The sequence below is a fragment of the Salvelinus namaycush genome, chromosome 22 (assembly GCF_016432855.1).
Source record: "Salvelinus namaycush isolate Seneca chromosome 22, SaNama_1.0, whole genome shotgun sequence".
In the NCBI taxonomy this organism is placed as follows: domain Eukaryota; kingdom Metazoa; phylum Chordata; class Actinopteri; order Salmoniformes; family Salmonidae; genus Salvelinus; species Salvelinus namaycush.
The window spans coordinates 2,045,652-2,056,925 of NC_052328.1; the positions used below are offsets into that span (position 1 = coordinate 2,045,652).

At 41.1% G+C, this 11,274-nt stretch overlaps 2 protein-coding genes across 3 annotated transcripts; both read right to left on the bottom strand.

The window, feature by feature from the left end:
* Nucleotides 1-1,295: 1,295 nt before the first annotated feature.
* lrrc20 (leucine rich repeat containing 20) lies at nucleotides 1,296-6,099 on the bottom strand. 2 transcript variants are annotated; one of them, XM_038960837.1, is made up of 5 exons: nucleotides 5,804-6,099; nucleotides 5,176-5,268; nucleotides 3,882-4,031; nucleotides 2,850-3,017; nucleotides 1,296-2,032 (listed from the first exon to the last, which is right to left on the bottom strand). In XM_038960837.1, exons 2-5 carry the CDS (start codon nucleotides 5,243-5,245, stop codon nucleotides 1,893-1,895), a joined length of 528 nt encoding a protein of 175 aa, XP_038816765.1. In that variant the 5' UTR covers nucleotides 5,246-5,268; nucleotides 5,804-6,099; the 3' UTR covers nucleotides 1,296-1,892. The 2 variants fall into 2 exon arrangements, with proteins under 2 accessions (XP_038816765.1, XP_038816766.1); XM_038960838.1 differs by lacking the exon at nucleotides 5,804-6,099 and adding an exon at nucleotides 5,604-5,751.
* A 1,597-nt stretch (nucleotides 6,100-7,696) lies between these two features.
* On the bottom strand, nucleotides 7,697-10,995 carry ndr2 (nodal-related 2). The gene is made up of 4 exons (XM_038960937.1): nucleotides 10,725-10,995; nucleotides 8,732-9,078; nucleotides 8,030-8,491; nucleotides 7,697-7,849 (listed from the first exon to the last, which is right to left on the bottom strand). Exons 1-4 carry the CDS (start codon nucleotides 10,993-10,995, stop codon nucleotides 7,697-7,699), a joined length of 1,233 nt encoding a protein of 410 aa, XP_038816865.1.
* Between the last annotated feature and the right edge of the window lie 279 nt (nucleotides 10,996-11,274).

Here is an 11,274-nt window from a genome sequence, read left to right on the forward strand (position 1 = left end):
TGTGTGTGACAACATAAGGGGGGGCGGGGGGCAAGTCTATAAGGTTCTGTGTTAGTCGATGAACAAGGAACTACCTTCAATGTTACAATAACTGCACAGTTAAATATAGCACTGTACGTGGGTGAATTTAGACTTTGAGAAAGCTATAATTGGTCCTTGGTAGCCTAACCTAATTAATCCCTTTGCTGTACAGTCCTACCGCTTCCTTGTAAATCCCTGATCCCTACTGCTGTATAAGACAACTAGATCAGAGGCTAGTCAAAATACAACACATTACTGTCCTTGCTTGGTAAGTGTTTTGATGCCCAGTTCCCTCCATAATGTAGCAGACATACAATATAACAGCGTTAGCTGGCCTAAATGTCAAGGCTTTTTGAGTACCTCTTCATTCAAACTCAAACAGATGGAGCTGACTGGTGGTTAGAGTTCGACCAATTAAGACCATGCTTAAGTCTTATGTCCATGGCATGACCTTTCACCACCTGTGTAAGTCCCAAATGGCACCCTATTCCCTAAATAGTGCGCTGCTTTTGAAAACAGATAATAACCTGGAATTCATGCTCTGAAAACAGATAATAACCTGGAATTCATGCTCTGAAAACAGATAATAACCTGGTATTCATGCTCTGAAAACAGATAATAACCTGGTATTCATGCTCTGAAAACAGATAATAACCTGGTATTCATGCTCTGAAAACAGATAATAACCTGCTATTCATGCTCTGAAAACAGATAATAACCTGGTATTCATGCTCTGAAAACAGATAATAACCTGGTATTCATGCTCTGAAAACAGATAATAACCTAGAATTCATGCTCTGAAAACCGATATTAACCTGGTATTCATGCTCTGAAAACAGATAATAACCTAGAATTAATGCTCTGAAAACAGATAATAACCTGGTATTCATGCTCTGAAAACAGATAATAACCTGGTATTCATGCTCTGAAAACAGATAATAACCTGGTATTCATGCTCTGAAAACAGATAATAACCTGGTATTCATGCTCTGAAAACAGATAATAACCTGGTATTCATGCTCTGAAAACAGATAATAACTTAGTCTTCATGCACATAATTTGTTATGCAGTTATCTATCTATCTGGTGGGCTATCTGGTCTCAACTCCTTACCTTGAATTTGGCCTTGGTTCATCATCCCTCTTATGAATGTCTCCAACTTTAATTTAATATAAATATTTTTTTACATTTCCACACAACGGGTACTGTAACAATCAACCAAACTATATAGACTACATTTAGCAGGCAAATTAATCCAAGGAGCTGATCAAATACAAATTTGGAATAAAAATATTTATTCAGTGTTTTCTAAATGAGTAAAGTAAGTCCATTCACAGGGGCGTGTGAAGCTACAAAGTGGGTGTCGCCAGTGAACTCAGAATGCTTGATTTAGTTGTCCTCTACACAAGGAGGGACAGCACATCTCTCCAGTTATGATGATAGGTTGAAGATTATTAAAAAAAGACGTAGCACCCGATTGCCATTCCTTTGATGATGAAAACACTGAGGCCCATTGCTAATAAGGACTATGTACTAGGTGTAGCTCTTGGTGCACTCTGGAAAGGCTACTGCAAAAGTGTAAACAGCAACATCTAGTCATCTCTGAACTGAGCCCAACTCAAATGGACTTTCAGTAATGGCAGCAACTACAGTAGGCTCACGTGTTCTGGTCTGGAGAGGCATCAAGTTTGATAGTTCCCATACAGCAAACATGATGGGGGGGAAAATGTAATGAAATAGAGGCCAAACAATTGAATCTCTGAAGAATCAAAAGCAACTAAGTGTACTATTGAAAAAGTCTGAAGGCACAGCATGCAATCCTCATTGTCTCTCGGTGTGGATAAAATGTCCATCTTAGAACAAGACAAGGTCTTAGTTGTCTGTTGTAGTTTGAATTTCAAATGTTTGAGGAAATTGTTGAATGGCAGTTAACAAGTTGTTGTCCAAAGGATTTGACTTCAAGTTGATACACTTCAGAGCTGGCATGGCCTGCAACTTTTCCATGGGGATTTCTGTGGGAGAAATGAGGAGAAGACACATTTTTAGACATTTGAGAAAGAGCCAATGAATGTTCACAAGAGACTAAAGGCATCATTATGGCTGGTTCCTGATTCTCCACACTTCTCCCACTTCTCTGCACTTGCTCACTTTCTCTCACGGATTAAACAACGGTATTAACTGCCTCCAGCCAATTGTAACACCAATCCAATGGTATTAACTTCCTCCAGCCAATTCTAACACCAATCCATCGGTATTAACTCCCTTCAGACAATTCTAACACCAATCCATCGGTATTAACTCCCTTCAGACAATTCTAACACCAATCCAATGGTATTAACTCCCTTCAGCCAATTCTAACACCAATCCAATGGTATTAACTCCCTTCAGCCAATTCTAACACCAATCGAATGGTATTAACTCCCTTCAGCCAATTCTAACACCAATCCAATGGTATTAACTCCCTTCAGCCAATTCTAACACCAATCGAATGGTATTAACTTCCTCCAGCCAATTGTAACACCAATCCAATGGTATTAACTCCCTCCAGACAATTCTAACACCAATCCATCGGTATTAACTCCCTTCAGCCAATTCTAACACCAATCGAATGGTATTAACTTCCTCCAGCCAATTGTAACACCAATCCAATAGTATAAACTTCCTCCAGCCAATTGTAACACCAATCCAAATGTATAAACTTCCTCCAGCCAATTGTAACACCAATCCAAATGTATAAACTTCCTCCAGCCAATTGTAACACCAATCCAATGCATTTACATCCTTGGAAGAAGGGTAGCGAATGGGAACACAGCACTGACTCCATCTTACCAGTGATGTCATTCCCTTCCAGGTTGATTCTTTCGAGTGACTGGATCTCCGTCAGTCTCTCAGGGAAGACAGACAACTTGTTGTTGGCCAAGTTGATGCTGGTCAGATGTTCCAGCTCCCCAACTACATCTGGCAGTTTAGTGATTACATTGCCATGCAAGTCCAGTTCTGAAAAGGTATTGGAAAATACTGCTAAATCACTAGCTAACTTACAACACATTCAGTCAAATATTTGTCGATTATTGCTGTATTAGGCTAGCCTGGTCCCAGATCTGTTTGTGCTCTTGCCTACTCCATTCTGTCAATGCCAAGCCAATGACAATTCCGTAAGGTGCTGGCAAGTGAACAGAAACAGACTGGCCACCAGGCTAGTTTTAGGCTGCTATACTGGCCCCAGGCTTGTGTAAGGCTGCTATACTGGCCCCAGGCTAGTGTACGGCTGATATACTGGCCCCAAGCTAGTGTGAGCTGGTATACTGGCCCCAGGCTTGTGTAAGGCTGCTATACTGGCCCCAGGCTAGTGTTAGGCTGCTATACTGGCCCCAGGCTAGTGTTAGGCTGCTATACTGGCCCAGGCTAGTGTTAGGCTGCTATACTGGCCCCAGGCTAGTGTTAGGCTGCTATACTAGCCCCAGGCTAGTGTTAGGCTGCTATGCTGGCCCCATGCTAGTGTTAGGCTGCTATACTGGCCCCAGGCTAGTGTTAGGCTGCTATACTGGCCACCAGGCTAGTGTTAGGCTGCTATACTGGCCCCAGGCTAGTGTTAGGCTGCTATACTGGCCCCAGGCTAGTGTTAGGCTGCTATACTGGCCACCAGGCTAGTGTTAGGCTGCTATACTGGCCCCAGGCTAGTGTTAGGCTGCTATACTGGCCCCAGGCTAGTGTTAGGCTGCTATACAAAGACGTTTGCTACCTTAAAGATAAACACTTTAAAGCTATCAATCTGATAACTTGTGATAGTGTAATATAAAAGGCCCCTCCACTAAAACATGTTAAGTTAGGGGGGGGGGGGGAGTATGCATGCATAGCTACCTCTCAATTGAGTGAAGGTTTTGAAGAATTTGCTAGTAACTCCCTTCATCTCATTGTCAGCCAACGTGACAATGTGTATCTTCTCTGCAACGCTATTGAGGACCCTGAATACGCCATCTGGGAAACTGATCAGTTTGCAGTTTGACAGATCTAAAGAAATAAAGGAAAACAATTAGGAATGCCCATGGTTACATCCAAAATGGCACCCTATTCCCTATTTAGTTAGTGCACTACTTTTGACCAGGGCCCATAGGGCTCTGTTCAAAAGTAGTGCACTACATAGGGAATAGGGTGGTATTTGGGATGCATATGTAACAATATAGCTTCCGTCCCTCTCCTCACCCCTACCTGGGCTCGAACCAGGGACCCTCTGCACACATAGACAACTGACACCCACGAAGCATCGTTACCCATCGCACCACAAAAGCCACGTCCCTTGCAGAGCAAGGGGAACAACTACTTCAGGTCTCAGAGCGAGTGACGTCACCGATTCAAACGCTATTAGCGCGCACCACCGCTAACTAGCTAGCCATTTCACATCGGTTACACATATATGAGAAAGCATGGCTTAGAGCTGAAGAAGATTAGTGTTATATTGAAGAGGTTAATATAAACTTTACAGTCATACCTCCAATCATTGTTCAAATCTAACGTCACTGCAACCCTCTGGTTCTTATGTCAAATATGCAATTAAGTTCACAAGAATATAATTGATTGCCATAGTCAGGCTGAGAGGACAACATAATATCATCCTGGAAGTAGAGCTTTTGGTAACACATTACTGCCATCTGCTGGGCGAAAGCAGTAAGACTCAACATACTGGATATACCTGTAGATCAGGGATCATCAACTACATTCAACTGCAGGCTGATTTCTCCTGGAGTGGATGGTCGGGGGCCGGAACATCATTACAAATCATTTGTAGACTGAAAATTGACCCCAAGATGCTCAAACAGATGTTTGACTCTTTTAAAACATTTTTGCTAAGAAAATTGGGGGGCAAATAAAACCACCCGTGGACCAAATCTGGCACACGGGCCACCAGTTGGGGAACCCTGCTGTAGATCAAAGGCACTTATTATAAATGCTTATAAACGGCTTATAATTTCACTTGAAAAATAATGATTTCCAGTATTTCTTTCCATGGTTACGTCCCAAATGGCACCCTATTCCCATTTATAGTGCACTACTTTTAACCAAAAACCCTCTGGGCCCTGTTCAAAACGAGTGTACTATATAGGGAATAGTATCTTCCTTTTCTGTATTATGTATATAAAGGATTTAATTCACTTACCCAGAGTATCTTTCTCTTCCTCCACTGTTGCATTGACCCTCCGGGCAACATTGGCCACAGCCTCTGCCATTATACTAGGTCTACGAATCTCACCTGGGTTACAGATGGGGAGAGGTCGTTGTAATACACAAGATATACATTTTAAAACCAGACATTTTCAAGTGAATTTTCTTTGGAATATTAAAATGTTATTCATTCATCAGGTTAACAAGGTTGTTTTTTTTCATGCAAATTGGTAATTAGCTATTTTTAACATGTTACCAGGTCATGCATACAAGATTGCTAGTTGCAATTTTGTGTCAAGGATCTCCTCTATTGTACAGTACATTAGAATGTTACAATGCATCTTGTTCAATGTCAGCCACTCTGCTGCAACATTGTGTCCTCTTCACAAAGTTCACACAAAATCACATGAATAACTTGATCACCTGTCCCACGTCAAGTTATAGGCGAGCTACAACAGTTAGTTAGCTATTAAAGCGAGCTTAATTCGTAGTAACAGCTAAATTGCTAGTTTCCTAATGTGGCCTACTCATAATTCCACAAACGACGTCCGGGTGGAGATCTGTATAATAGATTGTACAATAGAATCAGTATATACTGTATGACGGGAGGTGGATCAACCTACCCTTAAACTTTAACTGTGGTTGACAGCTGAAAATGTTAGCGAGTCAGTTCAAGGCTTCGTCCAATCAAATCCATTCATTTTCAAACAACCACCGTCAAATTTGGCGAGAGAGTATTTTTAGCCAAAGAGGATACATTGGGCTAAAGTCGATCGATGCACTTTTCAGATGACCTGTTCCGACGTTATTGTTAAAATCAGTCCAATACTTTTAAAATAGTTTGTTTTTGTGCGCAATTTGAGTTTAAAGACACTATTTTAGCCTCTTGTTTCCATCAATAGTTATATTGCTTCTACAGTACGAGCTACCGTATTGACGAGAGTCAAAGGCGCGCAAGGAAGTTTCAGAGAGATAACTGCGAAGGACTACAGATTTAAATTCTGCCCATGTTTTACGCAGGATTGATCTGTATAAATATCAGGCTGTAACGGGTGTTAGGTTGTATCAAGTTGTGTCATCACGGTGTACAGTGCCTCAGCACTAATAGCACATATACGACTAGATCAACTGATTGTTGTGTTATAACAGTATAAAAATGGAAGTTCAGAGTTTGACCTACCTTAGAATCCTGGTTAGGAGTTAGCCCGTTGTGTAATGACAGAGTTGTCCTGCCACAGCCACTATTCTGGAAAATCCCTGATTGGTCGACTATTTTTTGCTTTGTCAATGGACCTGAAGACAATGGGCATGTATTGAAACGTACTCTCTGTTCATTCAACATTAAATCAATCATGGTGAATAGGATGCCAGGTGAATGAGGCCAGAAGATGCCGTTAGTGAATGTACTTATTTTCCAAATGTCCTTGTTGCACGTTCTCACCAGTTACACATGAGTTATTACCTAGTACTTGATATCTGATTTAGTTCTCGAGAAGTAGGCTATTTATAGTGAGAAAAATGTATTTATATTCCTGAACTTTTGGGACATTTATTTGTGTGTATTTATTGGTGATTTTGAGGGGGAAAAAAATGTTTTTGATCATTCTAAAAACTGAAATACCATCCACCTTTATTGTTTATTTTGTGTCAGGAATTATTTTGATTTTTTGTGCCCCACTTGTCAGTCTTTAAAATACTGTGGTCATTTCAGGTAAATATGCCAACAATCCAGCATGTTGCATCGCTCAACTCAGAGAACTCCAGAACCCATAGAATTAGAATGAATGAATATTCACAACAGGTCATTCTAGTGAATGTACATATCGTGGTTTTTATAGACAAGAGTCATAAGCATATGTTATTTTTTACTAATGAATGAATAACATGACAAATATTACCTACAAAATACATACACTTTAATCAGCTAACAAAATATTTTTACAATATCAAACATATTTATGATGAAATCCTCCTAAAAACAGAGAGAGCAATAAATTAACATAAATACCCAAACTTTATTTTATTATTATTTACAATAAATATAATGTCAATGTTCCTTTACACCCAGTAGGTGTATAGTAGTATAAACAGTGCTTAAATGGTGAACAACACCATTTCCTATGACTTATAATGAAATGGCAGGCCCTCTTTCTGATTCCTAAAATCAGTAACATAAAATCAGTCACATTCTGAGAGAAAATCCATACTGTATATATCTAGGCTTTGTAAAACATACAGGACATCTGCCATACTGCTTGAGGAGTGCACAGTCACAATAATCAAAAGAACTAACACAAAGTTTTTTCTTACTGTTTTCATCCATCTGATACAGACTCTTGGATAATAGTTCTGTCAGTGAAATTCCACTCTAAAGTTTCCGGAACCCTCTGTTGCGTGTGTCCCGAAGGAGATGAGTGGTAGCCTAGTCTCATTCTCAAGCAGTTGTGAGAAGACGGCCCCAGGCTTTGCTCCGGTCGTTTCTTTACTGAAGGTCAGGTTAAATCCTGTGACAGAGGCTACAGGCAGCCACATTCATCCACAACCATATCCTCGTGATGGCGAAGCAGCATTTCTCCATTCTCATAATACAGCATGCTTAGAGGACTCATCTTGGTGGGGGCGCAGCACGCCGAGGGAACACGCTCAGGATGGTAGTGTTTTAGGAGACTCTAGAGGGAAAAAAGCGTCAAGAAGCAAAAAATGGCCAAACAACTTCAAACAGGTATGAAGCATTGCTATAGTATCTATGGTAACATAATCAATGAGCTGTGTACCGTTAAGAGACATTTGAAAACAGTATATTCTAGGACACATTTTGGTCAATCCTGCAGAAACACATTGAAACGTACCTGCATGTAAGCATGATTTGTTGGGTTCAAGTCTTCTCCCAAAGGACTTGGACAGATCCCCTCACATCGATAGGCATTATACATCTTTGGGAAGACGATCCAGGACCCCCAGCCTATCTGATTGAAGTCTACATGCATATCAACTCTTCCACAGAGAGACGGGTCAATCTTATTGTTTCCGCTGGACACCTCTGGACCTCTCATGTCCGGTGGATCCTCCTGGCCTGAGTGGACCCTTTTTTTCTTGTGTCTCTTCAGCCTGCGGATCTTCTGGGGCTCGGTGGTGGACAGGAACTTGGACTGTTCGGCCGTGTGGAGGAGGCTAGCCTTGGCCTGGGAGCCCTCCTCCGACCCTGTATGAGAGAATACAACCAGCAAGGCTCTGTTGTTCACACACTGACTCTGCTGTGTTGTAGACCCAGCCAACTGGACAGGGTTCTGCTGTGTTGTAGACCCAGCCAACTGGACAGGGTTCTGCTGTGTTTTAGACCCAGACAACTGGACAGGGTTCTGCTGTGTTTTAGACCCAGACAACTGGACAGGGTTCTGCTGTGTTGTAGAGCCAGCCAACTGGACAGGGTTCTGCTGTGTTGTAGACCCAGCCAACTGGACAGGGTTCTGCTGTGTTGTAGACCCAGCCAACTGGACAGGGTTTTGCTGTGTTGTAGAGCCAGCCAACTGGACAGGGTTGGGGAAGAACACATCTCTCTTTGTCTTGTCTGGTGATCTCCTCTTCATTGAGCTCCTGGAAACGTGTTCCTGGCCGAGCCAGTTCAACAGCGGACCAGTGAGGTTGTACACCTTCCAGTGTTGAGAGGAGTTAATCACAGAGGAGACAGAGAGATATCCCACCAGCTGGTGTTCCTGGCAGATCCCCTGTGTCTGCCTGCACGGGTAGTCGTGGTGATGGTAAATCTCCACGGTAATGTTGGAAGCCCTCGTCGCCCGGGGAAACCTGAACCTGAGCTCCGCTGCTTGGATCCGGTCGTCGGCCAATAAGGTGGTCAGGTCAAAGGTTGCAGTCCAGCGTCGGGGTCTGTGAAATAAACCTATTGGAAAGAAGAAACTTTTTTTTTTTAAACAACAGATTTTTCAACATTTGTACTGACTACTTTGAACATTATCATCTGGTCTGGTCTCATGGCAACTACATACCTCACATACATGTCTTTAGACAAACATACAACATACAAACATGTTAAGTACTTTAAGATTAGGCCTATATAGAAATATAATCAAATATTTGTTTTTCTGTCACCCATCTTTTTCAAGCCCTTTAATGGTCTACTAAAGGTAAAATAGATTATAATAATTCATGTTAATTGTTTTTACTTGTAAAAAAAAAAGAAGCTTTTAAACAACCATAGAGCTCATGAATATACTATTAATTTAGGAGGAATACACAAGTTCTATTCCATCCTGGACAGCAATTTAGGCAGAATATTTAGCATATTGGTTCTGGTTTACATCTATGTAGTCTGAATGAGACATGCTTGTATTCTAAAAACAATATTGTTTTAATATTTTTAAAGAAATACAACTTTAGATCTAGGCAAAGCATGTTTTGCAAATTAGAAATTCCAACCATGTTTTTCAATGTAACTAGGCAACTAGCTCGTGGATGAATCTACTATCGGCTGGGGTCAACATCAACATGTGTGAACTAGGACATGAATTGTGATGCAAAGAAGAACACGACATTGGAGGTGTGGTACATAATTCATCAAGAAGATTAAAGACTATTGTACTATTGTCCAAATATAATGTATTGTTGCTATTGATCGTCTATTTGTTGATTAAAGGTACTGTACCAAAACATCTACATTCATTTATGGGTCTGTTTTTCTCAGATCTGAGGGATGGGGAAATAAAACTATGAAGATTAAGGATAACACAACGACAACGACAGGAGGACGAGGCTAGGCCTAATCCACTCAAAGTAAACACCGGATCGAAACCAATCATTTAACACGTTCTTAGCTCGGCTTCCGCATATCCTCCATTCAAACAAATAGGTAACAACTATGACACCTAGCAGTGATGTTAAATTAGATGTAGTGGTGTTGGGAGCCGAGCGGTCCGTGGAACATATAGGCTATATGTTGTTAAAATCCCGCTCTGGACCGAGATGTGGGTCTAGGTCATCACACTAATCTAATCAAGTGAAGTGTGAAAAGAACTGAGGGGACTTGTTGATTTGAGTTAACAACAGATTTGAATAGGCATGTCTGGCAACATTTCTAATCAACATCTCCCATTTAAAGAAAAAAAAAAGAGGTTTGCTTTGAGAATTAGGCTGAAAAACCAGCCTTTTCACACGCGGATCCTTGTACGGTTATTCAGGCCGACAAAATGAATGTGGATTGGAGCGCTTTGAGATCGTCTGGCGGAGAGATTTGACAGCCACTGTGGTGCGCAAACATAGCAAGAAAATGATCTCTTAACTTTTTTTGAAGAATAAAAATAATGCAAAACAAAGTTTAATTTACTATGCTTAGAGTAGGCTAGGTAATAAGCCATAAACTATTATAAAAGGCCCTAAACAGGATATTTATTATTATTTTCATCTGTGTTGAACTAAATTCAGGCAGGCAGTGTAGGCTATATGTCAAGAATGTAGCCTATATGCCCTACTAAACGAAGTAATAAATATGCCTATAGGCTAAAGGTATACTTAAAAAAAAAAACATCTTACTTTTTGCCATCACACTCTTGACTGTGTCTGCTTGTTTTGTGATGGTCTTCTCCATTATGTCTATAGGCCGAGTGAGATTTGACTTGTAATTCCGGTAAAGGTGCATCATATACTTCGGCGCCAGGTGATGGTATCCAGGTGGACGGTGGTCTATAGCAAAGCGTCGTGATTTTCCGTGATAAACTCCATCTCTAGATTTGTGAATTCCTTGAGTCAGCAGTATGAGCAGAGAGGCATGTATCGCTACACCTAGAACGCATAATGAACGCATGCTGGTCAAATTGGATGACAGATTCCTCTGTGGGTTAGAGGTAAGCTTGGCTTTTATACCCCTCCCGCACCACGCATATTTAACAAGTAGCCGCGAACATTAAAGGAAATTGACATGCGTCTTCAAGGCTTGTGGCAAGGCAGGTCATCATCCATTGACTTGTTAATGAGATGCCCAAGCCAATGACTGGATGACGGGTGTTTAGAACGACCAGTGAGCCAAAGTTCCCTATAGCACCTTTCTCATCAATAGCTCTTTCAAATGTCACCTTGTTTTATT

Excerpts from the sequence above, each read along its gene's own strand:
- lrrc20 (XM_038960837.1), bottom strand. The coding sequence starts at position 5,245 with ATGGCAGAGGCTGTGGCCAATGTTGCCCGGAGGGTCAATGCAACAGTG. Across the intron at positions 4,032-5,175 it reads GGAAGAGAAAGATACTCTGG|ATCTGTCAAACTGCAAACTG; the intron begins GTAAGTGAATTA and ends TTATTTCTTTAG. Across the intron at positions 2,033-2,849 it reads GGAAGGGAATGACATCACTG|AAATCCCCATGGAAAAGTTG; the intron begins GTAAGATGGAGT and ends TTTCTCCCACAG.
- ndr2 (XM_038960937.1), bottom strand. The coding sequence starts at position 10,995 with ATGCGTTCATTATGCGTTCTAGGTGTAGCGATACATGCCTCTCTGCTC. Across the intron at positions 8,492-8,731 it reads CAGACAAGACAAAGAGAGAT|TTGGCTGGGTCTACAACACA; the intron begins GTGTTCTTCCCC and ends AACCCTGTCCAG. Across the intron at positions 7,850-8,029 it reads CAAATCATGCTTACATGCAG|AGTCTCCTAAAACACTACCA; the intron begins GTACGTTTCAAT and ends TTTTCCCTCTAG.